The sequence below is a fragment of the Propithecus coquereli genome, unplaced genomic scaffold (genome assembly GCF_000956105.1).
Source record: "Propithecus coquereli isolate 6110/MARCELLA unplaced genomic scaffold, Pcoq_1.0 Scaffold279, whole genome shotgun sequence".
In the NCBI taxonomy this organism is placed as follows: Eukaryota; Metazoa; Chordata; class Mammalia; order Primates; family Indriidae; genus Propithecus; species Propithecus coquereli.
In genome coordinates, this window is record NW_012148385.1 from 846,869 (window position 1) to 874,218 (window position 27,350).

Below are 27,350 nucleotides of genomic sequence, written 5' to 3' on the forward strand. Positions count from 1 at the left end.
ATTCAAAGTTCAAAAAATAGAAAATAAGGGAAAAAAATCTAAACTCTTTTGTCTAGTTGGAGAGATATGCACACAAATAATTGCAGTAATGGTATAAATGAATGTATTACCAAGTAAACTCAATGTAGGGAGGACAAACCCCTTAACTCTGCCTGGAGAGGTCAGAGAAGGCTTCCCCAAAGAGATGACATCTGAGCTGAGCCTTAGGAAAGAGAAGGTCTATCCAGATGAGAATGGTAAGGGGGCAATGGTAGAGGCAGAAGCCACAGAATCAAGAAATATATGGTACTTTTAAGGCAAGTCACTGAAATTTTGAGCAGATTATTTGACGTGTCTATGTCAATTTTTGCACCTGCAAGATGAGATTGTACCTACCTGTCCACCTCAAATGGCTGTTATGAGGGTGATATGAAATTGGAGAGCACCATGTAGATGCATGATGCAGACCTTGAAGGGTCTGTAGGATTTTAATGGGTGGAGAAAGGGGCATAATAATAATAATAATGATAATACAATAATAACAGCATAAACAAAGACTCGAAGGAGGAAAGTTGGTTAGGTGAAGGCAAATTGATCACTCTGGCAAGAACGAAGGACAGCGAGGCACAAGTATAGAAACCTAGTTTAGCAGAAGGGCAAAGCTGATTGTCTCAGTATAGCTCAATATTTTCTGTTGGGAGAGAAGGGAAGCAAATCTGGAGTCATAAAAGTCATTTAGGGTCCAAACTGAAGGTTAGAGGTTGGCTTCTTAATGCTTACTATCTCCAACTCCAACTCCATCCTTTTATTTCTAAATGATGCAAAGCTATCATACATGGCCCTCCAAACAACTGGGAAGACGTACAATGTATAAATAGGTTAAAACTATGCATATATAATTTAGTGGGGTTAAAAAAATGAGAGAGAAAGAGGATGTAATAAATTGTACCCAGGGTGAAGAGAAAGATGTAGACACAAAGAAAATTCTATGGTGTGGTTTTGAATCAGTTAGAATGTCTTAATGGAAACCAAAACTAAAAATAATTTAAATAATAAGGAAATGTTTCACATGTAACATGAAGTCCCAGAAGAGGGCCGGTATCAGAATTGATTGAGTCAATAGCTCAAGAATGGCATGGAATTTCCTGTTTTTTTCTCTCTCTCTACTTTGTTGGCCTTGGTGTGTTGGGTTTGCCTTAAGGCTGGCTCCCCTCCTGGTAGCAAGATGGCTATAGCAGTTTTAAGGGGAATGAGATTTTCATGGCTGGCTAGGACTAATTATCTGGAGTAGAATCAACTCTGGGGAATAAAAGTCAAAGTACTTTATATTGCTACCATCATCTGATTGTTCAGGGCACAGCAGGAAATGTGGTGGCCCATGGGCTAGATTATTCTTGCAGACGTTTTCACTGGCATAGTGTTTTAAAAAAAAGGAATGAGAGGCTTACATTTAATAGTCAGAGAACTTTTATTTATTTTTAACATTCACATTTTGGATCATCTTGGAAAATCCAAAAGTCTAGCTAACTGTACATGCATTCTCACTCAGCTAAAATTGACTCGAGTGGATTAGTTACTGCCCTTTCAGATATGCATTTTGACTCCAATTTACTAGAGTCTCATTATTCCCTAGTGTATTACACCTGGTCTGCTTTATGCATGTTACTAGGTTACCTACCTAGTCCCCCCACATTTGAGAAAATTACTCCCAAAGAATAATTTTTAAGAGCCTGTCTGAACAGTTTTCTGCTGCTATAACAGAATACCACAGACTGGGCAATTTATAAAGAAAAGAGATTTTCTTTATTTTATTTGGCACATGGTTCTGGAGGATGAGAAGCCCAAGAGCATGGTGCCAGCATCTGGCGAGAGTCATTCCATGGTGGAAGGCATCACATGGTAAGTAAGTGCAACACAGAGAGAAAAAATGGGAGATAAGCTTATCTTTTTATCAGGAGCCCACTCTTGTGATAACTAACCCACTCCTACGATGAGGGTGTTAATCCATTCATGAAGGCAAAGCCCACATGACCTAATCACCTCTTAAAGGCCTTACCTCTTAATACTGTTACAATGACAATTAAATTTCAACATGAGTTTTGGCAGGGACATTCAAACTATAGCAGAGTGCTTGGGTATTTTTGCATCTATAAGCATGTCCTTTATAGGCATTTCTCCAATACTTCAAAAGAAATGAGGGCAAGGGCCAGATCTAGCTAGAGGGTGTGTCTTCACCAACTCTATTTATTGCTGTAATTTGAATGTCCTTGCCAAAACTCACATTGAAATGTAATTGCCATTGTAATAATATTAAGCCATATGACCTTATTAATTTATAATATCTCTAGCAATAAAAGTTAGCAGTTGACACCAACAGAAATGTTACAAAGATCTTCTTTAACCTCAGAGGAAGGAAGAATATATTTTTTATTCATATTTTATTAGTGAAGTAATTGCTTTCATATTTATCTTTGAGTTAGCCAGGAAACAAATAATTTTTTTACAAGTTTTTCTGTTAAATATGTCATTCCTATCTTTTATAAGACCTGTAGCTCAAGGGTAGTATCTGTTGATTGTCCTCTTGAAAAATATTTACAGGGTGGTTGTATTGCTAGTTGTATCACTCAGCATTGGTTAGGCAAAATTAAATAAAGTTTAAAAGGAGCCATGAAAATTTAATATTGGATTTGTAATATTTTCTACATTTATAATAATTGTTATAGAGCTGTAATGGTTCTCAAGATTGAAATAAAGCTTCTTTTCTTTTATCATAAAATATTTCAAACAGAGAAAAAGAGAATATAACAAACCATATTTGCCCATTTGCTTCAGACTTTTAAAATAATTGTTTAAAGAAATCAGTCTTTACAGATACAGTCAAGGGTTTCTGGGTACAACTGTTCAAACCCATTCCTGGTCATACATACCCAGGGCTAATAACTATTATACTGAATTTGATGTTTATCAATCCTATGCATGTTTTAAACTCTTAAACCAAATATGTATAAATCTATAAATAATGTATTATTTTGCGTGTTTTAAAATCATGGTATTATAATACATATGGAACTTGGTTTTTTTCCCCTCAGCATTGTTTTTGAGACTTAGCCACTTTAATACAGGAAACTAGGGATCATTCGTTTTAAATAATATGCATTACTCTGTTATGTGGAAATGTCATGTGATTTTTAATCCATTCTCCTACTGATAAACATTTAGGTTGTTTCCACAGAAATTTTTTATGTATCACACTGTTTGCTGTACTATCTAGGGTGCATATGAATAAAGCTCTGCCTCAGAATCCACCACATGGTGTTGTCCCTAAGAGAAGCAGCTCAATCACAAATCAACCCTTGCATTTGTAGAGTTGTTTGTTATGCCTTATAATTGGACGGAGAGAACCAGATGCTTACCGTAAGTATCACATGCTTGACAAGTGAAGACATGGTTTGAAGGGACCAGTACTTTCCAGATAATGAATACTGACTCCTTTTTACCCTGATGCACCAAAATACATTACTGTAGACTCTGAATTTTGGATTTAGCTTCATAAATAATGATTTCAATGGAGTTCAGTAATTGGTTTCTGAATTGTTAATACGATTTTACCATTGGATGAGCATAAATAGATAAAAGCCCTGGCTCATTTTTCTTTTTCAGGGCTTAAAAAATGATACAAATTTCAGATGTTGAAAAACATTGGATTTCATAGCATAAAACCAACCATCGCATAATTGATGTGAGGCTCATACTTTAAATCACTGCTAATTTTCCCCACTTAAGGTTTCCAAGTATGTGTGGCATATTGAAATATTAATCAAATGTCTCCCACCTGAATGTTGGTTTTAAATTGTCCCTGAAAGAGACTGCCTGTTCTGACTGGCAGTCCCACTCAATGGTACTGAGTTTCAACTGCTCTGTAGGTCAAACACTCTTCATAATCCATATTGGTCTCCCGGCCGCCATGTCTTCTTCATTCGAGTTGGATGATGTATCAGTCAGCTTAAACCAAGTCATTGTATGGCAATAACCCCTAAATCTAAAGGACTTACAATAAGGCTTATTTCTCTTTATGTTATTTGTCAATCACAGTCATTGTCAGCTTTGTTCCGCAATTCTGGGACCCAGGTAAAGAAGCATCCCCTCTCTGGAACATGCCATTCAAGAGGAAAAGAGAGACAACAGAACCAAGCAATGGCTTTTAAAGTTTCTACTCAGCAGTGGCATATCACTTCCTCTCACATTTCATTGAACAAATCAAGGCCAAGCCTGCCATCCAACAAGGTGAGGAGATAAAATCCTCCCAGTGGGAGGGACAAAAATATTTGGGAACAGTAATATAATCTACCACAGAAGTTGTTTTCATTCTCAAGCAGGTATCCTTTTAACTAACTTTTTGACTATTTACAAAATCAATTGGTTTTTTTGTTGTTGTTGTTTACATTTTGCTAATCTATAAGACTTTCTTATCTCTAGGATGGGGCTTAGTATGATATAATTTTTTCCATGAATCCACAGAAAGATAAGAATTAAAATCATTTTGAAAAATTAATAAATATTTCATGGCCCCAAAATATAATTGCAGTCTAAGTATAAACAATATTAACCTACAAACTCAACTAATTGAAATCTCTACCATAGCACTCTGAATGAAGGATAATTGATTTCCACTCTATCCCCATTCCAGCCATCAGTTCTCAATAAGAACTTGATACAGTTAATATTTTAAGCCAGACCACTCAAATATACTGCTCAAATTTGAAGAAAATCACTTGTCATTTTTCTGTGATGTCACAATGAACAGAAGTTTAATTTCATTTACATAGATAGCAAATGATACATCTTTAGACTTAAGTGCTATATGTTAGGGTATTTGTATATGACATGCACATCCAAGTCCTGCTTTTTTTTTTCCTGGTTATTCTTCCTTCTTTAGTATTTTTTTTTTTTTTTTAGTTATTTGTAAATAGCTGTTACCTTGGGCACGGAGCCCAGCTTTCCTTAATCTGACTGTCTTTGCAGCAGTCCCTTTCTATTTTAAGATACTTTGGAAATTATTGGTTTGTTTTCTAAAAATGAAGTAAGTAAATGATCTCATTTTGGGGCACTATTTTCTCCCTAAATGATATCTTATGATTAGATGGTATAAAACAATCTCATTTGGCTTTTCAATAATGGATGTGAAAATTGATCACATTGTAAATCAAAATTTATTCACCCAAGGGATGATAATACTAATAGCTAACACAGAGTGCTACTGTCATTGTTCTAGGTGCTTTACATGTATTGTTCATTTTTTCCCCTCACAAAAACTTGATGAGATAAATGCCAATATTATTCCCATTTTATAGATGAGGGATTTACCAAACTTGTTTTAAAACAGATCTGCACTCAGTGTTGGAAAAATGTCATGTTTGGTAGGGCTTATCAGCAAGGCTAGGAAGTTGGCCAGTTAAAGCAGGAAACCAACAGAAGAATGGGAAGTAGTAGGAGAAGCTTGTTTAGAGGTTTTCTGAACCTTACTCTATTCTCCAAGTAGATAAATTCCAAACAAAAAAGGCTCAGGCAATTTTTTTAAGCCATTAGTCAAAGGAGAATTATTTTCTGTTTAGCTCTAGGTCAACACATACTCTTTTAGTTTTTGTGAAGGGCACGATCCGGAATTTATATATAGGTTATACTATGATATTGAAATATTAGCCTTTCCTAAACTTCAAAAGAACACAGAAGCTCAGGAACACGGAAGCTCAAGAACCTTCTTCAAGCTGGAATAGAAACAAAGTGCACAAATCCCAATTTCTCCTTTTGATGGTTAATTACCTCACTATGGCTATGGGACCACAACTCATGGTAGAATAGCTGCACTTAGCTAGTAGCAAAGAGGAAGTCTAAGAGTAGCTCTGATAACCCCACCACATGTTAATTTGGAGAGCCTTTTTTTCTATTTGTAGAAATTTTGGTGGGCTATTGTATGCGTATAAAATGTTTTCATATATGTTTTATATGAGTTTGTTTTATATGATGATATGATTCAATTTAATATAATTTTAACTTCAACTCATGGTTCCAAAGTTATATAATAAAAACATCTCTAAGGATAAAAGAAGATTATACAAGATGAAGAAAAGAATCAAATGAAAGTATTGAGTCACATTTTAATTTTATTTATAATAGTTTCAATTTACTGTCTGTAAGGTTTTCATTAGTGTTCTTAAAGAAGGGGTTAAATTTCAGTGGACTCTTAGTTCTTCTAAATGTTTGGAATGTCTGTCCATTCTCACCAGCTCATCCTCGAAAACAAAAACTCTAGAAAACAATCTCCTAAGTTAGCTTTCAATACTTGTTAAGTATACTATAAGGCATTTAAACCTTTAAACATCAGAAAGAATTTTCATCAGAAAATTAGAGAAATTAAGAGAAAAACTGGGAGGAAAACAATAACTGAATTTGTCCGTATCTTGGTGTGGCTGAGAAAAAGGAGGCAGTTAAAACTGATAACTAGTTGTATCTAAGATTCTGGACAATATTAAGGTTTCCAAGTCATTGACAAGTCAGAGTTAGGCAAGGATAGTATTTGTTACCTTTCCTCTAAAATTTGATGTTCCTTTTCCTGTCTATATCATTAGTTTGACTCTTATCAATATTTTTGGACAAGTAACATTAAGTAGCAATAAAAGCCATCTAAGTAATTTGCAACTGTCTTAACTGCCTTTTTTCTTTTTCAAAGGTGATTGCCTGCTTTACATGATATAGCTTTTTCCATATTCTTTCAGTTAAATAGCAGATAGAAAAAAACTTAAAAACGGCAAGGCAGTGACATACCAAAGGTCACTTAACCTGTAGGTACAGCCAGATTTCCTAATTATTAATCTAATGCAATATTTTAAGGCTCATTAGAATACTAAATCTGATGATCAGTTAATTAATGACGCATCTGACATACACCCTTCTCATTTCATAAAAATCACCCCATTAACCTTTGTAGATCTATGTATTTAAACCTAATTGTTTCAGAAAACCGTCCAAAAACATTTTTGTCCTGGAGTGGAATGTATATGCAGGCTCAGGGAATAACTCAGTTTATTAGATTCTTGCCTCTTTTTCCACAGGTCCAAAGGATAAATGGGTAATACCGGGCTGAAATGATCTAGAGATTTGGTATTCCAAAGCTTCTATTTTAAAAATGCGAAGCAATTTTCAGAAAAGTATCTAAAATTTTGCCTTCATGCAAACTAGCATTATTGGAATCACTGTTGTTCAAAAATATTTTTGAAATATCGGTGTACATTTTTTAAAAAAAATAATTTTTAAAAAGGAAAGCTGTCGTATTCTGGATTCCCGCCCCCCCATTCGCTCTCCCTGCACCCCAACCCTTCAAATGGCTTAAGTCGCATAGCTGAAAGGATTTTACTCATTTTTTCCAAAACACTTCACATCTGGGTGGTAGCCAACTATGGAAAGTTTCAGGCAAAGGCTACATTTGGGAGAGAGCTGAAGCTCGTCCCGGCTGCCTTCGCGAGACCGTGGCACTTGGATGGGTTGCCCCGAGCCTTGACCGCATAACCGGGGGCCAGACGCGAGCTTGGACCAGCAGAGCTCCGACGGCCTGGCCAGACGCCAGCCTCGGCCAACCCAGCCGACCTCACAGCCCTCGGCTGCGGCGGCTCTCGCCCATTAATCTCTCCAACAGCTCGAGGCTCCAGAGTCCAGAAGAAGCTCAGCCACTTCACAAATGACGAGAACCCTGCGCCCCTAATACCCAACTTGGGTAGCCTCGGGGTTGGCGCGGCATGAGGAAACTGTCGGCTCGGGAGCCAGGCCTGGCTCACCAGTCTCACACGTCAGTTTGATTCCTCTCTCCGCCCCCCCCCGCCAGTCCCCCGCCCGACGCTTCGCGCATCCGCAGCCCGGAGAAATTTCATCGCTCCCATCACCAACTGCACGAGACGTCGAGCGTCTCAGCCAATCGGAGCGGGCAAAGGGGGCAGACCGTCGGCGTCGTCCCGCCCCCGGGTGGGTGAGCGCTGAATGTCTCCAGCCCTCCCCTGCGCTTCAGCCTCAGTGCGGAGCCCACGGCGGTGTGAGAAGGACTGGTCGTGGGTGGCCTCGGGAACTGCGGCAGTACCGGCTGCGGGAGCCGGAGCTAGAACCACACCCACGTCGCTGCCTTTTCCTCTTCTGTCATCTCACTGCACCGCCACAGATCGCGTTCCCTGAGGAAAGCGGCCGCCCACGCCTGGAGCATCCTCCCCTGTTGAGCGGGCGCTGACGGGCCCGGCGGCATGATGCGGCTGAGAGGCTCGGCGATGCTGCGGGACCTGCTCCTGCGGTCGCCCGCCGCCGTCAGCGCGGCTCTGAGGCGGGCACAACCCCTGGTCACCCTGTGCCGGCATCCCCGGGGCGGGGGCCGGCCGGCCGCGGGCCTGGCGGCGGCCGCGCGACTCCACCCGTGGTGGGGCGGAGGCGGCCGGCCGGCGGGGCCCCTCGCGCGGGGCCTGTCCAGCTCTCCCTCGGAGATCTTGCAGGAGCTGGGCAAGGGGGGCACGCAGCCGCAGCCTGGGGCGTCGCCACCCGCTGCCCCGCCGGCGCCCGGCCCCAAGGACAGTCCCGGGGAGACGGACGCGTTCGCCAACAGCGAGGGCAAAGAGCTGGTGGCCGCAGGCGAAAAGTGAGTGTCTCCGCGAGGCAGAGGAGGCCTCGTTCCGCTCGGGGTCTGGGGCCGGGGGTGTCTGTGGTGGGGTGGGATGGGATGGGAGCCGAGGTTCTAGAAAAGAAAGAAAGAGATGCCGGGCGGCCTGCGCCGTCTGCGCCATGTGATTAGGCCCGGCCCCGCCCGCGCCTTCCCCGCCCGCGCCCCTCCGCGAGGCCCCCACTTCCCTTCTCCGCCCCCGGCGCAGGTCGCCCGGGTGGGGCCGCTGGGGGGCCGGAGGGGCTCGTCTGGCCCGTTTTTGGCCTCGGCGGCTGCCCGGCCCGCGCCGCGTGCTCGGCTCCCCAGCTCGCGGCTGCAGAGCCTGGCCGCCCGCCGCAGCCCTTCGTGCGTGATGCCACAGCTACATCTCCACCGACTGACATTTAAGAGTCGGGCGTTGAGCACAGCCCATACCTTCCCGACTTGCCGCCTTTCCAGGCTCTAGTTTCCGCTCTGCCAGCCCTCCCTAGGTCTCTGCCATCATCCCATTGGAAGCCAGATGTGGCAGAGTAATCTTTGTATTTCTGGGTTGGCTCCTTCAGGCGTGTGTACAGCCATCTGGGGCACCGGAAATAATGCTTCAGAAGTGAGATTAGGAGGAATAGGGTCATGTGGCCGAGAAGATGGGGCACGCAGTGCAGACCACCTGTTTACACTGGGGTCCAGCTTTGGCCTGTCTGATGTATTCCATGAGATGGACAGATTTTTAAAAATAAAAGTCAAATAGCCAAGATAGGATGTGACATGAAATAGTAACTCTGAAAAAATCTTAAGTAGGCTTTAGGACTTAATTGTAATAGGATCGTAGCTCATCCTGTATGTGTATAGCACAGTTTATTCTCAAAGCAAAATTGGTTTTTCTTAATATGGGAAGCAGTTTCCTGAATATTTTTGTTTTGTGTAATATAAATGGACAAACTTTGTGTTCTCAGTACAGGTAAAAATTTACCTGGCTGCTTTCATTATACCCTGCTATTTTTCTGACTTTGTACACTGATGCTATGTGACCAGTTTTGCCTCCCTTTTACTTCCGTTATATTTCCAGCTCTAGAGTTTCTTAAGTCAAACTGAAAGTGTGATTCTTACAATTTCAATCTCAGGCCTGCTTGATGTTTCCTGTAATTGAAGTTGGGACCTTTCTAGAACTTTCCAAGTTAAAGTTGTTTTCCCAGACTGAAAAAGGTTGTTTTAAAAAAACCACTTGATGATGGGCAAAATTTGTGGTGTTCTATAAAGATCATTTTGTGCTACGAAGTAACCTCATGACCATGGGCAGGTCATTTAATATCTTGAGTTAGATGGCTGAAATCCCTTCAAATTCTAAAAAGCTAGTCTTGTTCAATTTGTACCTCTCTCTGGTGTTTTAGGGACTGGAATTGTGCTTACTCTCATCTGAAACTCACTTTTGCTTTAACGTTATCTCACGTTACTTTAACCCGGTCAGGTAACAAGGGTTTGAATACATGTGCCCTGAGTTAATAGAATTGCAAAATGTGATTACTACCATTTAAAAGTTATCCTTAAAGGCTACCGGGTGGGAACTGGTTTTTAGTAAAACTATGTCTTCAAGTCTGTGTCTCTTCCGTGGATCTAGTGCCCCTCTTTTTTTTCCTCTTCTGTCAAATCGGAAATTGAGCTGCGTTTGTGATTTACTTGTTGCCCAGAAATTTCCGGTTTCATTGCCTTCTTAATAAGAAATCATGCTTTAACAATGGCCTCAAGGTTGTAGAGAAAGCATTTTAATTTGGTTAAAGTTTCTGTTTTCTGAATGATCTGGTTTCCAAATGTAGCTTTCCTCCTTTGGTGCCTTCCATTTTACCTTTATGTGACAAACATTTCTCTTATCCTCAGAGATAAGCTTCCAGTTGATCCTGTTATCCTTCATAATGCTCAGCCTCCAAAGCACAGGCCATCCCTCAATCAGTAGTCCACCTGGGATGCCAGCACTCAGGACTCTGCCAGATTTTATAGAGTATTATTAAAGGAAATAGCCACGTGGAAACTAAATGAGTTAACATTTTGGAAAAGGCTTAGAATGATATTTAGCATATGTTATATGTTATGTAACTGTTTATTAAATAAATGAGAATAAAATTGCTTCTTCATTTGTCGTAAAGCCTGGTAAAGAAATTTGCCTTTGCATTTCAGGCTCGCACATGGAGGTTCTTTATTTTTTATTTTTAGTTTCCAGAAAAAAGTTTTTTGTAAGAAATTGTTGTATTATACTTCTCTCTTATATGAGACTATGTGATTTGCACTGTTTACCTTTTTGTCCTGCTGGTAAATAAGATCAAAGTAAATTTAATGCTTAACCACAGCAGTTACATTAATTCACATGGCTAGGATATTTGCTTTTCCTCCTTTTCTTGGTTCTGACTTTATATTTTATTTACCTTATTATTATGGGAGGAAGTGGGAAGTAAGCAAGTTATCTGCTTACCTTTTTTCCACAAATTCTTTGAACCAGTGTCACCCTGGACTATACTGTCTATATCACACAACCTCAGGGTGGTTTGGGGTAAGAAGCTGTGATTAAAGTCTTAATACCATATAGAAAAATCTAATGATCTTTGCTTAGTTTTTCGTGTCACAGCCTTATTTAATTTTATTCCCATTCATTCTGTCATTTTGAAAACCATCTTTGCTTGACTCTCTTCCTTTTTAAAATTGTGCTCTCTGCTCTCTTGGCTCTTTTTGGATTTCCTCACTGTGTAAACCTTGAGGCTGAGGCCTTTGCTCCTTTCCCACTTCTCTACCTTCTCTACAGCATATCCCATCTTCTTTCAGCTTTGATGCTCACATTTGTACCGGTAATACTTCATTTCTTAATCCAAGCTCTGTTCTCACATTTATCTCTACATATCTTGATGACTTCAGATTTAAAATTTGTACCCCCATATCCATTGTTTTCTCTCATTCAATCTGTTTTTCATACTACTGTGAGATTAATTTTAGAGTTAATTATTACTCTTCTTCCAGAAAACCAACATGGACTGGAATGAGCATTGTATCAAAGTCACAGACTATGTTACGGCATTCAAGAGTCTTGATTGACCTTTATGCCAACGTTTGCCCAACATGGACATTTTTATCGTGCTTATCTCTTCTCTATGTAGCATGTCATGCTTAATTTCTGTAGAGCCCAGAAGTATCTGTCCCTACTGAAGAGTCCCTAGAAAGAGTCGAACGGGTGGCTGTGAAAGGGGCATTTTTAAGTCTTTTATTTGGGCACTTAATTTTTTAATTAAAAAGGAAGAGAGGCCGGGCGCGGTGGCTCACGCCTGTAATCCTAGCACTCTGGGAGGCCGAGGTGGGCGGATTGTTTGAGCTCAGGAGTTCGAGACCAGCCTGAGCAAGAGCGAGACCCCGTCTCTACCAAAAATAGAAAGAAATTAATTGGACAGCTAAAAACATATAGAAAAAATTAGCCGGGCATGGTGGCGCATGCCTGTAGTCCCAGCTACTTGGGAGGCTGAGGCAGGAGGATTGCTTGAGCCCAGGAGTTTGAGGTTGCTGTGAGCTAGGCTGACGCCACTCTAGCCAGGGCAAAAAAGTGAGACTCTGTCTCAAAAAGGAAGAGAGTTATGTAATAGAGAAATTAGGCTGGATATCAGCATATGTATGCTTTTCAGAAAATAGATAGTTCATGTAGGATGCAATATTGAATATATTCCATTAAAACAACAATGAGATCATTTCTCCCCTATCACATTGGAAGATGTTAAATTAAGTGATCGATAAGGTATGGGAAATAGGAACTCTTGCATTACTGGTAGAGTATAAATTAGTTGAGCTATTTTTTAAACTTAAAAATTTTTTTTTTTAATATTCCTGCAAATCACCGGCATAGTTCACCTATTTTGGAAGGCAGTTTGGTAGTATCTGTTAAATACTGCATTCCCATGATGTAGTAATTGCATCTTTGCGCGTCTACATGAAGTTATGGCATTTAAAAATATATACTTTTAATTACATAAGTAAGCATAATTTAAAATATATTTAAAAATTAAAGTTTAAGTAAATGATTTCATCTAGCTTCAGATAGTATGGCTTTACGTTTTGGTAGTTCATAGTCTTAATAGATGGAAAGTGAAGGGCAAAGATAATCATTGCATTGTATACTATGAGAATTAATTTCAAAGTAAGATTAAATACTTATGCATTTCAGCAAATGTTGAATTGGGTCAATCAAACAGTACTGATAATGAAATTGAGTCAGTATTTCGTAGGTAGAGATAATATATTTTAGAATTTTGAACTTGTATTGAAATAGGTGGCAAATGCTTTTATGATCCTTAAGTATTGCATTTGCTTTGATTTTAAAAGTTAACATATTTACAATTGACTTAAACCAAAACCAAGATTAAAAGTATATTTAATTTTTTCTTTGGGTTTCTCAGTCAACCCCTCAGTTATTTTATTTGTCATTTCTTCAATATTAAAAATTTTTTCTAGGTCTTAGTTATCAGTAAGTTTTAGTTTTGATTTAATAGCAAGTGAAAAAGTTCCACTAACTATATGTCTAACATTTTTTGTGGCCTAATATTTATATTAAACCATGTGCATCCATTATCCATTGAGAAATTTGTCCATGATCTGTAATTAACAAACTGCAAGCTACTAATTTTATTATTTGGATGAAGTTTACTGAAAGAGCAAGAATTAGATTCTGAGGTTTAGTCTCCTTGAGTTTTAGCTTCTTGTTTCCAGACTTTACTGCTTTATGGAGAAGTCTACCTACCTCAAAATCAGCTAATTCAGGAAATGACTACCAAACAGAATTCTTCCTTTTTTATAAGGCAATATGTAGCCAAAAAAAAAAAAAAAGACAGTGGGGAGGAACACTGTTTTATTCTGTAAAAGGTAAATGTCACGTTGCAAAGAAATTTGCTGGAGATATTTGTGGTTTTCTTCAAGTTTTAAAAAATTGTTTGCAAGAAATCAGTACAAGGCTGTACTACTTCCTTCTGATGATATTTGAAATGAAGAAAAATTATGAGTATAGAAACTGAAGTCTAACTGTAGAATTTGCATTCTTTAAAGAGCTCAATCATATTAAATCCTGTATAAGCCAAGGTTATATTTTGTATAATAGTTGCCTGTCTGTGCCTTTTAACCTTTAAGTCATTTGCTAGAAAAAAGAATGCTTAAGAAAGCTGAGTGGAAAGATATATTTATAAAAATAGTTACTAGTTATTGATATCTCTAAATAAGGGACATAGCTTTCAGGTAGAGACACTGTTAGTACAGTTTTACCCTGGAATCTACTCAGGTGTAAAATTGCTTTGGTTATGAAACACAGTGCATATGACTATGCATGGTGATTTCCAATCACCTACAAAGCAGTAGAAGCAAAATGTTAATATGCCTTGACTTCCTTTTGGAAGTATCCTTTCCTTGGTATGTAACATTTGTTATTGCTTACTGATTTCTAAAGAAATGTTTGTAGTAAAAGCACTACTTTCAAAACGTAGAACTGTTGATGTTGCATAATGAATAAAATGTTGATAGCTTTCAGGATTTAGAACTATATTTTTGTCTATTAATTTCTGGTACAGCCTTCTAAAGAAGATTTTAAAATTGTCATCTCGATGAGGATATTTTGAGTGACACAGGTACTTCACTAGATTTTTGGTGGGAGTACAAACTTTTAAAGGGCAGTCTTTAAACTGCATGAAGAACTTATTCATATGTTTTAAGGAATTTAGGCAAACAAACTGAAGTGCAGAAAGATTTATTTCCTAATATTTTTGGTACACTGTTATGCACACTGGGGAAAATGGAGAAAAACTTGTGTTCAGTTAGTGGCATGGTTAAGTAAAATATGGTAAATCCCTATGAGAGTCTCTTATTTTGTCATTTAAAATGTATACAGATACTTTGAAGAGATATGAGAAAGTGTAATGGTAGGCCAAAAGTTAAATATAAAATTTTCTATGCATTTTAATCTCAGGTGATCTTAAGCTTTTTAAAAAAAGCTCAGAAAAAGTAATAGAAGGAAATAAGCCAAAATGACATTAGCAGTTGTGGTTTATGAGAGTGGGATTGTTTTTCCTGCCTCCTTATAGTTACTTTTAAGATTTCCCATTATGAGTGTGAAACTTCTAAAATAGTGGAAAACATTATATAACTTCTAAAATCAGAGGAACCACATCTGTTAAAATTTGAACTTGTAAATCTCTACCCTGCTGCCTAGTCTACTACCCTAATATCCTGTTTGTGTTTTTATAAGAATAGCAAGAAAAGCACCATTACACTGAAAAAAATTATGAGAAAAGATTATGAATGGATTTTTATAGTTCTTATTTATCAGCATTATCCAATCAGATTATTATCCTCAAACATCAAACTTTTAAAATTTTGAACTATTCTTGGTGTAAGTCTCCTTAGAAAATGTTGCATATTTCTCTGTCTTATTAAAACGTTGTAATGAATAGAGTTTAACATTTCTTGTTCAACTTATGTTTATTATAAGGAACCACTACTATACTGTATTGTTAGACCACAGTGACTGATGTTCTAAGAGAAGTGCTGGCAAACTTTTTCTCTGTAGGGCCAAATAGTAAATATTTTTGGCTTTTGGGGCTCTCTGGTCTCTTAAATAAAACTACTAAGGTAAGCTGTGATAGCAAAACAGCCACACATAACAGGTAAATGAATGGGTGTGGCTGTCTTCTAATAAAACATTATTTACAAAAAGCGATGGCTCCTGTAGTTTGTCTAACCCTGCACTAAAGTGTATTTATTTGTAAGCAGTTCTTTCATACTCTGGTTGGTTCTGCTTTGAATGAGTTTGTTCTTATGTGAATTTTTGTATCTTATGTCAGTTGGTACATCTTGTTCTGTCCTTTTTGCTTTAGCAATCCTCTCTCACTCTCATCTTCTGTACCCAATTCCCCTTAGCTTTTATTTTTTTAATAGATTGTAAAATATATTAATACATAACGTAAAATTTACCATTCTAACCATCTTTAAGTGTATAAGTCAGCAGCATTGATTACTTCCCTTAATTTTTGTGTTAAGAAACCAGATGAATAAGCTTATTTGTAAAATAAAGGTGTATAGGTCCTGAGTGAGTAAAATTTATGATCTCACTTTAGTGTAGAGATATAGGAGGACATCTATGTTTAGCAACTCAAAAACTGAGAATTAGGGTTGGAAGTGACTTTAAAGAACAACTAATTCTACCTCATTTACATATTTTATAAGCTACCCACAGATATTAAATGACCTAACCAAGTTTATATAGTATTAGGACTTGTTTTGTTTTCTCTTTTTTTCATCTTTTATCAGCGGATTAATAAATATTGAATTATTTTTTTAGGTTCAGAATTGGAAGAGACCTTACAAACCCATCTCCAGCTGCTGTTTTTTTCTCTTCTGTTATACTCCCTGTAGGTCCTTATTCATCTCTACATGAATATTTATTTGAAGAGAGAGTTCCCTCCCTTAGAAGGCAGCCCATTCCATTTTTAGAGCTGCTTGGTTTTTTCTTATGTGTAGCTAAAGTCTACCTTTCATTAACTTTTATCTATATATTTTAATTATTCTGAACAAATCATCTGTAGTGGTACCAAAATATTGCAGTGACAGAATTCACTCTGTGTTTTTCCAACTAAAATGATTTATTAAAGGATAAATAAATCCTGCTGCAGGAATGTATTATTGGAAAGACTAACAGAGTTGGACATTATGGACTTGGTCTGCCCAGGTCCTAGTCTTCCCATCTGAGGCAAGCAGACTGCCTCTTGGGTTAAAGTTCTAAAGTTGTGCACATTGAGACAAACTACTATCACCTGATACGGACAGCCTGACCACTTCCTCATGTAAAACTGACTTTTGTGCTTTTTACTTTGGCTTGCTCTTGAATAAATTTCTTTACTAAAGTCTAATCAAAACAGCATCTCTAATATAATCTCATCCTTGCTTACAAGGCAGAACGATAATTTAGTCATCTAACATAAGTAATTCTCCTATTAGCATTTTGATTAGAAATTCTTCAATAAGTAAGGAGACTCATCTTTCATTGTTCTTAATGAACTGTGTAGGTATTCCTTCTAAAATGGAGTGCTAACGACTGAGCACAGTTGGTGTGGGGAGCAGGAAGAGTCTGGGACTAGGAACAAAGAACCAGCTTTATAAGACTAATTCTGGTCCAGCCATCTGAGAGTTGTGTGCCATTGGACATGTTGCTTGATTTTGAGACTTTATTCATCTGTAAATTGGGGGTAATTAACCCACCTTAATTTTCCTCGTTGGCTTTTAAGATAAGACAACATAAAGTAAAAGTTTTGTTTTTTTTTTTTTAACAATAGAGCCTTAAAAGATGTTAAGTTTTTCTTTTTCAATTCCACCAATAATTAGCCTTGGGGTAAAATCACTCCACTTGGATCAAAAGCAGAATTTGTCACTTTGTCAGACTTACATTTATTCTGATATACTAATGGTATTACAGGGTTAGCCACTGTCAATTCAACTTTCAGCCTGACAGGTTTAATCTGCTAATTTGCTTATGTTAATTTACATTTGCTATCAGTCAGAGCACTCTAAATTAAAAATGATAAACTGATTTAAAAACTTCAAATATCTTCTTAAGGATCATTATTCATAAATGAAGATACAATGTAAGGAAATTAGCAGGTACTTTTGTATTCTGTTAATAGCCTCATTTTTTTAACCCAGTCAAGAAAAAACAGTTTTTGATTATCCCATAGGTTTACCGTACCATATTATGTGTTTTAAGAGTTATGCAGGGTTGCAAAAAAAAAAAAAAGAAATGGACATCACCCCAGCCTTAAAGCTTTATAGTTTGGAGAGGTCAGATGATAAGAAATAATATTTAACAAAATAAAACAGTACAGCTGGTTTTCAGTTTTTTTCCCTTGTTTGTTTCATAGTTCTTAGTAAAGATTTGTTTTTCATTTTCCTCCTTTCATTTGATAGAGTTTTTAATTTATGAGATTTTGAACTGATAAAGGTGAGTTTGCAGTATTGCTACCAAGTTAGAAACTTTGTTGATTTCCTTCACCCATGAAGGCATAATTAAATGCTTCATTGGTATACTTCCTAATACTTTTTATTACATTTCTACCATAGTATATACTACATTGCTGTAGTCTCATCTCTCCTTCTATTAATAAACTGCAGCCTTACTTTATTCATTTTTGTCCCCAATGCTTGACACATAATAACCTGTACAAGAAAAGTACAAAACATAGTGATGGCAGCAAGTGAGTGCTAAAGAGTATAGAGAATCTGGTTGGGCAAAATCTTGTGAAACAAGTGGAATGATCATTGATACCTTAAAGGTTTAGGGAGAGGAAGGTTATAAACAGAAGGCATAATAGATAAAAAAAATAAAGGTGAGATAGCAGGACTTATAGGTCAATGAGTCTAGTCAGTTACCTTGGTAAATTACAAGGGATAAGTTAGGAATGGGTAATGTAAAGCTAATTTTTAGGGAACTGAATACCAGACTAAGGAGTATGAAATTGTCCTTTGGTATGGAGAAACTGATTGGTGAGTACAGTAAGCAAAGACAGTGCCTCTTTTTGTGTTGTAGAAGTTGGCCCTGAATTTAAACTTCATATATTTTTTTGGAGGATACTCTCCTCATTTATCAGTTGATTTATATAAATCTCTCTCAACCCTGAAAATTAGGTATCTGTAATAAAATAGCTTATAGGTAGAAACAGATACCTTAATTCATACATCCTATGCTCTAGCTGTTTGCTGTTCTTTATAAACACCCAGCGAATGCTTGCTTTCATCCTTTTTGCCTGTTTACCAGAAATGCCCTTCTGCTGTTTCTCTTCCAGTTCCTACCCATCTTTCAAGTTTAGCTCAGATTTCACTTCTTCTAAAAAAGCTTTAGCTTTTTAGCCCACAGTGAAGTATTTTCCAATGACTGGATCCTGTAGCTCCTTTCTTGTAATTCCTCATGTGTACATGTCTTATGTTTCTCCTTCTAGTCTGTAAAAAATGCCTGATGTGATGTTGTGCATGTCATAGTTAAGTACGTGGGATTTTTCTTCTTTTTATTTTAAAGAAAAATTATTTTTAGGCAGTTATTTTGAGAGTCTAAAGTAGAGAAAGGTAGGAATAATATGATGGTAAAAGGATCTTATAGGCAGAAATTAGAAAGGAAATGACAGAGAGTAAAAGTTGGGGAAGGATTAGAAAGGTGTGAAACAAGGTTTTTTCTTTGAATTATCTTCTCTGTATATCCTATTTTAGTTGCTGAGTATCATACCCAATTTGTTTTTCCCTCCACGGAGTCTAGAGGGCTCACTTGGGTTTATTGGGAATTGTTGATGATAAGATTTGAAAGCTTGCTGTAATCTATTTTTTGTCATTAAAACTTAAATACTTATCAAGGATTTCCTAATTACTATATAGTTACTATAAACTATAGTTTTTAGTTTTTGAATTTTAATAGCAAAATACATTATCGTTGTGAAGCACTGCCATAATGACATACTAAATTTGGGGAGAGAAAAAGGGTATTAAGGCATGAAATATCTTTGGAATAATTTCTGCCTTTTTGGAAGTTTGGGGAGAATATTTGTGTATGTTTGTTTACCAGACTGTTTTGAAGATAACTTATTCTCAGATCAGGATCTGAGCTTTTAAATGTTGATATAGGTAGTAATTTCTTTTTATCAATTTTGACTATTTTGTGAGCTTATTTTTTAGGGATGGCTTAAATTCTTTCTCCTATGGATAAAAATTAGTTTCTTGTTTAAAAGCAAGTAAATATTTATCTTCTTTGCTAGCTATGGCAATAACAAGGTCATTTTAATTTTTTTTGCACTATGTACCATAAACTAAAGAAGTGTATATTTTATGTTATTTACATAGCTTTTAGGCAAAGCAAATACCATTTACTGGTGTGATAAATACATAGAAAGCTTATTCTGCAGTTTTTTAAAGTGATAAACTACTACCGTCTGAAGTTTATCTGACAGACCATTTTCTGTAAATAATTGGTATGTTATTATCCACTGCTTTTTTGACAGCTGGTTCAATTTTTCTTTAAATATTAGGTCATCAGTATTGTTGAACTCTGTTTAATAGTGTTAGATCAGGGTAAGACCTAGAAAACTTGTTTGTACCTCATAAAGGTAATAACAAGCTAGTAAGTTAGAGAGTCAGTGTAGTGTAGTGGTAAATAGCTTAGATTCAGAGAAACAGGATTCCAAATCCATCTTTGCCACTGTGCAACCTTGGGAAGTTTCTTAACCTCTCTGAGCCTCTGTTTCCTGATCTGCGAATTGGGGATAGAATTATTCATTTTTTTCAACAAATATAATAAATTTGTTGAGCTTCTGTGTATAAGAAATCATTCTATATTTGGGATAATATTATAATAGTACCTCTGTCATCAAACCATTGGATTAAATTAGAATGCATGTAAAACACTTAGCACAGTATCTAAAATATGTGATCAATAAATTTTAGCTATTATTAAAAAATTATCTAAAAGCAAAAATACTTTTAGGGAATAATTTCAGGATTTGTCATTAAATTTTTAAATGATAATCCTGTGTCTTAGTTTTTTAAAAACATTGGTGTGACATTCATATATTTTAAGGTTGACCTTAAAAACTAAAAGTTACTTTAACGGTTTTGAAAACAAATACAAATGATATGCCAATATTAATATTTCTCTGAGAAATTTTATATGTGTATGTGTACATGTACATGCTTTGTGAACCAACTCTATATTGTCTTTTAAGATAGAAATATATGGATCACTGATAGTTTGAGGAGCAGTTATATTAGGAAATAATTAAATACATGTGGTCTTATTACAGGACGGAACTGTTATATAATCTTTGGGTAATCCAGGAAATATTTAGACATCTAGAAAGCTCTTTTCAACAGTATGAAAACACAATTTTAAACAGACTTATGCTTTTCTTTTTTTAACAAAAGTAATATATATAATTTTTCTATGAAAGTTGCCATCATACCTGTGACTAGTCCAGAATTGACTATATTAAGTTATAAATTTAATTTAGGAAAATGCTTATTCTCTTTTTTGTCTCTCATATTCTCTCTTGCTTTCTTGAAATACAAGTCCTCTCCTGAATATTTTATATACACACATATGTACATACATATACACATACATTATGTATGTATATATTTCTCTCTGCCATTTTAATATATAGTGATAGGGGATTTGTCTGCCTTAGATTTGTAATCATTATAACATCACTGTAATATGAATGACAGTCATTGATGTTTACAATAATGAAATGTGTTATTTTCACTTACAGAGCCAAAAAAAGATATTTAACAGCTTCTTTATAGTTTGTTTACTTGAAAGCTTTTCAATGAATAGGAAAAAATTCCTTTCTTGTTTAAAAGTTTGGTTGATCACAGCATCTTATTGTTATACTAGTTTAATTAAGATTTTAATGAATTTTTTTATGGTAAAATTTTTGTTTTAATAGTCTTTATGATTTGTGGAATTTGATCTGTGCGGTCTTCCCTTGGTCCCTCTATCGGTGGTGGGATTGGTTCCAGGATCTCCGCAGCTAAAGCCCCTTATATAAAATGGCATAATATTTTCATATAAACTACACATAACCTCCTGTATACTTTAAATCATCTGTAGATTACTTATAATACCCAATGCAATGTAAATGCTATATAAATAGTTGTTATATTATCTTTTTTGGTATTATTTTGTATTATTATATTTTGTTTTTTGTTTTTTTCCCCTGAATATTTTTGATCTGCTGTTGGTTGAATCTGAGGATGCAAAGAGCTAACTGGTATATATAATCCTAGATCATTTTAGAAATAATAACTACAACTACCATCAGCCGACTACTTACTCTCTGCCAGGCAGTGTTCTAAAGATATTGAATGTATTGAGTCATCTGATCCTCACAACAACCCTGTGAGGTAGGCACTATTATCCCACTTCTCAAATGATGAAACTGGATCACAGAAAGGTTAATTAATTTACCCAAGGTTACACAGCTAGTATTACAGCCAGGATTTCAAGAACTTGCGCATTTGATTTTAACTACTGTCCAATAGTTGTTGTCTCTCCCAGATTTTATAATCAGGTTAACTGTTTGAATAATATATAAATATAGTCGCTATATAAACGGAAACAAACGAACAGAATGATGACTCTTACTTGAACCTTTGCTGGGCTCTATAATCAGTATTGGGTGATTGTATGGGGTTGTCTAGGAAGGCATCACCATAACAGATGACTGTGCATTAGCACAACTAGAGTTGGTTGCCAGGATTTCAAAACCTGCTATTAAAATCTATGTATTAATGAATTGATTTTTAGTTGTTTTTGAGTGTGATTTGTAGTGGTACTGATATGATTTTGGTAAATCAGCATTTATTATGACTGGTCTTGATGAGTAGATCAGCTCAGCTATAGTCTAGTTCCATGATTATTTAATAATGGACTTTGTTAAAAATCCATTAGAATGTTCACAAGGATTAATTTTGTATTCTTTCTACCCTTTTAGTAAAATAAAACAGGGTCTGTTACCTAGCTTGGAAGATTTGCTCTTCTATACAATTGCAGAAGGACAAGAGAAGATACCTGTTCATAAATTTATTACAGTAAGTTTTTATATTTTTCTATCTTAACTTTAAAAAATCATAATACTAAATCAATATACAGTATTATTGAAATGTAGTCTTAAAAGATCATCTGACATGTAGATTCTAACTGACACTGTTTCTCTTATTATGTTTTCAAATTTTTATCATGCTCATTTCAAGGTAATCAGTGAAAGAAAAAGAAAGAAACATTGAGAAACTTGTCCAGAAAGTGGGTAATAGTGACACTAAAATGCCATATACATGTTCTTGGGTAGAAGTTATTATATACAAGAATAAAAACTTGTAGTTGGAATAAGCATATACATTATTTGCACTGTGTATTTACAAACTCTTATTTTTTTAAAAACAGGCACTCAAATCTACAGGATTGCGAACGTCTGATCCCAGGTTGAAAGAGTGTATGGATATGTTAAGATTAACGCTTCAAACAACATCAGATGGTGTCATGCTAGACAAAGATCTTTTTAAAAAGTAAAAATTTCTGCCAAACCTTTAATGGTGATTTGCTGTGCTATATGGTGATTTTGCTTTTAAAACAAAATTGCATCTTTGAAGGCCAGTGCTTTCTATGTAACTGAAAAAAGGGATTTATAAACATCATTTGTTTGAAGAACTTGGTGCACATTAATGTTTTATAATACACTGAGCTAAGAGTATACTTTCTTTAAGTCTGTTCTAAGGAAATTTAGCATCCAATTTACAGTACCTGGAGATTGCGTTCAGTTTGAGTAGAGCCTACCCTTTTTCCTGTCATTGCTTATATTGATCTCCAATTCATCTGCATGTCTTGCAGGCTTTCTCAGCATAGTCTCTACTTCTTTTCCACAAGGTGGTTTAGATGACATCATAAAATGAGAGGGCTTTACACAGCCCTGTATTCCTCAGATTTATATATCTGATTGTCTGCTCCTCTCAGACATAGGCTATTGCTTATTTTCATTTCCCTCAAAGCAGTTAATTAAAGACAACTTTAGAGATTAAAGCCTTGATTTGGTTGAATGAGACTATTTATTTTTATAGTCCTATATTTGCATATCTGTTTATTATTTATCTTCATTAATGTGTTCCTGTTAGTTTGATTACTTAAAGATTTAATGGACAACATGTTTGTAATGAATCCCAAAGAGTCAAATAGTATTTTAAACTACTAATATTGAAGTGGAAACTAGTATAAAACTGTAAATACTACTTATAAGACATTGGCTTTTTCCAGATCACAGGCTTAGGTTGAGGTGTATCCAAAGAATTTCTGCATCTACTTTGAAAGTTTATGTATATGTATGCATGTATTTATTTTATTTTCTTTTGGGGGTTGGATGATATGTTCTAGATATCTGCTGGGAATGTCCTGGAGTATTAAGTCATTTAAGGTATAAGTATTTAACTGAGGTTCTCTGAAGTTTCCTGGCATGCTGTGAAGCACTGCGGACAGTTTTGGATCCTTATATTTTCACCACAATGTGTTTGGTTTTGTTAACTCAGCTGACAGAAGTTAAGGTATTAGGTCCATGTTGCAATTTTGAGTCTCCAGAACCTGCTTTTTCGTGGTGGGAAAAAAAACATTTCTAGACTTATTTGTGCCTTTGCAGTAGGATTATTTTACTCTTAGTGTTCATGAACTATCTGTACGAAGTATTCTGATTATGGTGCTTTCTAGGGGGGTTATTTTGGCGAATCTCTGAAAGAAGTTGTCAGGGAAGTGGTAGATCTATAGATAATCAGGAGGGAAACTGCTTTGGAATTTTAAGTGGAAGCAATATTTTACACATTTTTAATACTTTTTAAAATGTTTGTGCTTTATGAACATGTTGTTATGTTTAAATATGAAATTGAAAGCAATTTAAATACTCTGATTATGAAGCCAGATAACCACAATCAGAAAATTTTCTACCTACAGTTATATCAAGAGACAATGATTACTATTGTTTTAAACACTAATCTGAGTTTTAAAAGATCTATGATTGTAATACAAGCAGTTTCCAATTTGACAAATGCTTAATGGTCTATATGAGCAGATAGTGGAAAAGTACAAGTCTATAGGCATAATGATTCTCTTTTTATCTGTAGAATGAGGTGATTCAGAACCTCCAACTATTAACCTTTTCAGGTCACCTGGAAAGGTGATTGCTCCAGAGATGTTTTTTCTTTATTTTTAAATATAAGAAGTTATATAGTTAGTGTTGCCAGAAATAACTTATCTCACTGTTTGGAGGTGAGATAGTTTATTTAATAAACAATAGTTTATTAAAACATGGAATTCCTTTTCCTAGAGAAATAATTTATAAAGGTGGGTAGGTTTAGTTGAAGCAATGTGTTGATACTTTACCTAAAATACATTGTGGGTTAATATATTTAGCCTTTGAGCTAAATATATTATAAGAGCTATTATGTATGACTTTTTTTTTAACTTGGGAAAAGGAGTTCTAAGCATATCTGTTTGAAAGTTGGAAACTGCCTGTACCTGTCTAGATAGTTGCTTTTAATGCTAGTAATCCTTAAAACTAACAGAAGTAAAAAAAATTTTGTTGAAAACTAATCCTTTATCTATTCATGAATTTTTTACCTTATAGGTATTAGAACTATTTTTATATGTGGTCATAATTTTTGGTCTTTTTTTGTATTGGAAAAAAGTGAACAGTCTTTGCATTTGTGTGTTTGATTTTTCTAAAAAATTTCATATTTTTTATTAATGGAAAACTATATATGAGAAATATTTTGTAAAACATTGATGTGCATTACAGTTTTTAGTCATAAACACTTAAGAAGGAAATAAAATGATTATTCCCAGTTTACAGATAAGAAAACTGAACAAAGCACAGAGAAAGATGTAACTTGCTGTACAGCATAAGTAGCTCCTTCTCAGAGTTCATTTTATATGACTTCTAATTTTCTAGTTAAACTCATGAGATCTATATTAAAATAACTCCCAAGGAAAACCTTAGTATTTGGAATACTCATCAGTATGCAGTTAGGCACTCTTCTGAGAGGTAAGATTGCCTTTGTCAGCTGTGTTAATTCACCAGGAAAGGCTCTTGCCACAGCTTTACCAGCACCTTCTGCTAGGGCAGAAAAACCTCAAAGTTTCACTGACTGCACAATTTTGTCAATTATAAATCCTTTTAAAAGTGCTGATTAATTTTAAATAGTTAAATAGTTAGTAGTAGGTTAATAATTTAAATTTGTTTGGCAGTTCTCATATTTTCTCATTTATAACTTCTTGAAAAATGAGGGAGTAGATTTGACTTGATATAGATATAAATACTGATTTAAGATCAAGAATTCTGTTTTTTTCCTCTGAGAAAGGTGTTCTTAGGTATATATCTTTTGCAACTTCGATAATTGCAAGTTGGATTTTAAAAGCTATTTGAAACATTTTAAATAGTAAATATTAATGATAATATTTTTTAGATTAACATTGAAATTATTAGAAAACTATCAAAGTTTATTGAAGTAAATATTTACTTTAGCTCTGGGATGTTAATTAATACTACAATTAAAGGTTAATGGAAATTAGGACTAAGTTTTTAATGTTATAATGGGAGATCCTTATCACTGAAATAATAGCTATTTCTATTAGGATTTTATTTTAAACCTAATTTAAAATTAAGTTCATTGTTATGTGCTAATTTATATTGAACAAGTGAATATATATTATTCTGAATTTTTAGTTAAAATGTGAAACCTACACTTTTTCTTTTTTTTTTGAGACAGAGTCTCACTCTTTTGCCCGGGCTAGAGTGAGTGCCGTGGCGTCAGCCTAGCTCACAGCAACCTCAAACTCCTGGGCTCAAGCGATCCTCCTGCCTCAGCCTCCCGAGTAGCTGGGACTACAGGCCTGTGCCACCATGCCCAGCTAATTTTTTCTATATATTTTTAGTTGTCCAATTAATTTCTTTCTAATTTTAGTAGAGACGGGGTCTCGCTCTTGCTCATGCTGGTTTCGAACTCCTGAGCTCAAACGATTCGCCCGCCTTGGCCTCCCAGAGAGCTAGGATTACAGGCGTGAGCCACTGCGCCCGGCCGTGAAACCTACACTTTAATTTGATGTTTCATCTAGAGCAACTTGAATTAAAATACTGAGATTTAAAATCTTCTCATTTACCACAGACTAAATAAGAAAGTAGAATATGTACTTTTTTATTTCTCCATTTATGATTGGTATAAGTTATTCAACCTCTTAGAGTCTCATTTTCTTATTTGTAAAGTGGGGAAATCTTTCTCAAAGTGTTGATGTTTTGAGGATTAAACAGGATGACTAGTACTTGAAACTTAGTAGTTACTTTTTTAAAAATACCAATTTTTTTTTTCTTTACCGAAGAAGCTGCTAATATAATATCACATCGCTTACTTGTGAGGATCCATTTACATCAATAACTTCCCGTAGTAATGGTTTGACTTTAATACTTAATACCTCAACTATCAACATTTGATTTTTTGTCTGTTAAGGGCTTACCCTTAAGACTTACTGGAATTGCTATTATGGCTTGACACCCATGTTTAGCAAATCTTCCTTTACCATTACTGAGTTACTGAGACTGTCTTAAGAAGCTTAAAGTATGTAGTTGACTGTAATCTATTTATAAAACTCTTCTTTAAGGTTACATGAATATTGATTTTTGTCTTACATCTTTTTTATTTTTATTTATTTATTTCTTTTGAGACAGGGTCTTACTCTGTTGCCTGGGCTAGAGTGCAGTGGTGTCATCACAGCTCACTGCAGCTTTAAACTCCTGGGCTCAAGAGCTCCTCCTGCCTCAGCCTCCCAAGTAGCTGGAAGTACAGGCGGGCACCACCACACCTGGCTAATTTTTAAATGTTTTGTAGACATGGGGTCTTGCTATTGCCCAGGCTAGTCTCGAAATCATGGCCTTGAGTGATCCTTCTGCCTTGGCCTCCCAAAATACTGGGATTAATGGTGTGAGCTACCATGACTGGCTTAAATTCTTTTTAGAACAAAGCAGAATATTGGTTCCAATCATTAGATTTTATACCATCCACTTGGTTTACCAACTCTTTTAAAATAGTTAACACTGAAATGTTTTTTATTCCACATTTATTCCATTGTGTAAGATAT

At 35.8% G+C, this 27,350-nt stretch overlaps 1 protein-coding gene across 1 annotated transcript in view; it reads left to right on the top strand.

Moving 5' to 3' along the window:
- Positions 1 to 8,102: 8,102 nt before the first annotated feature.
- GLS (glutaminase) overlaps positions 8,103 to 27,350 on the top strand; it is an 82,094-nt gene continuing 62,846 nt past the window's right edge. The window contains exons 1-4 of the mRNA XM_012647921.1: positions 8,103 to 8,647; positions 22,177 to 22,273; positions 22,626 to 22,747; positions 24,384 to 24,396. Of these exons, the coding sequence (XP_012503375.1) occupies positions 8,262 to 8,647; positions 22,177 to 22,273; positions 22,626 to 22,747; positions 24,384 to 24,396 (618 nt within the window). The 5' untranslated portion in view covers positions 8,103 to 8,261. The remainder of the gene's footprint in view (positions 8,648 to 22,176; positions 22,274 to 22,625; positions 22,748 to 24,383; positions 24,397 to 27,350) is intronic.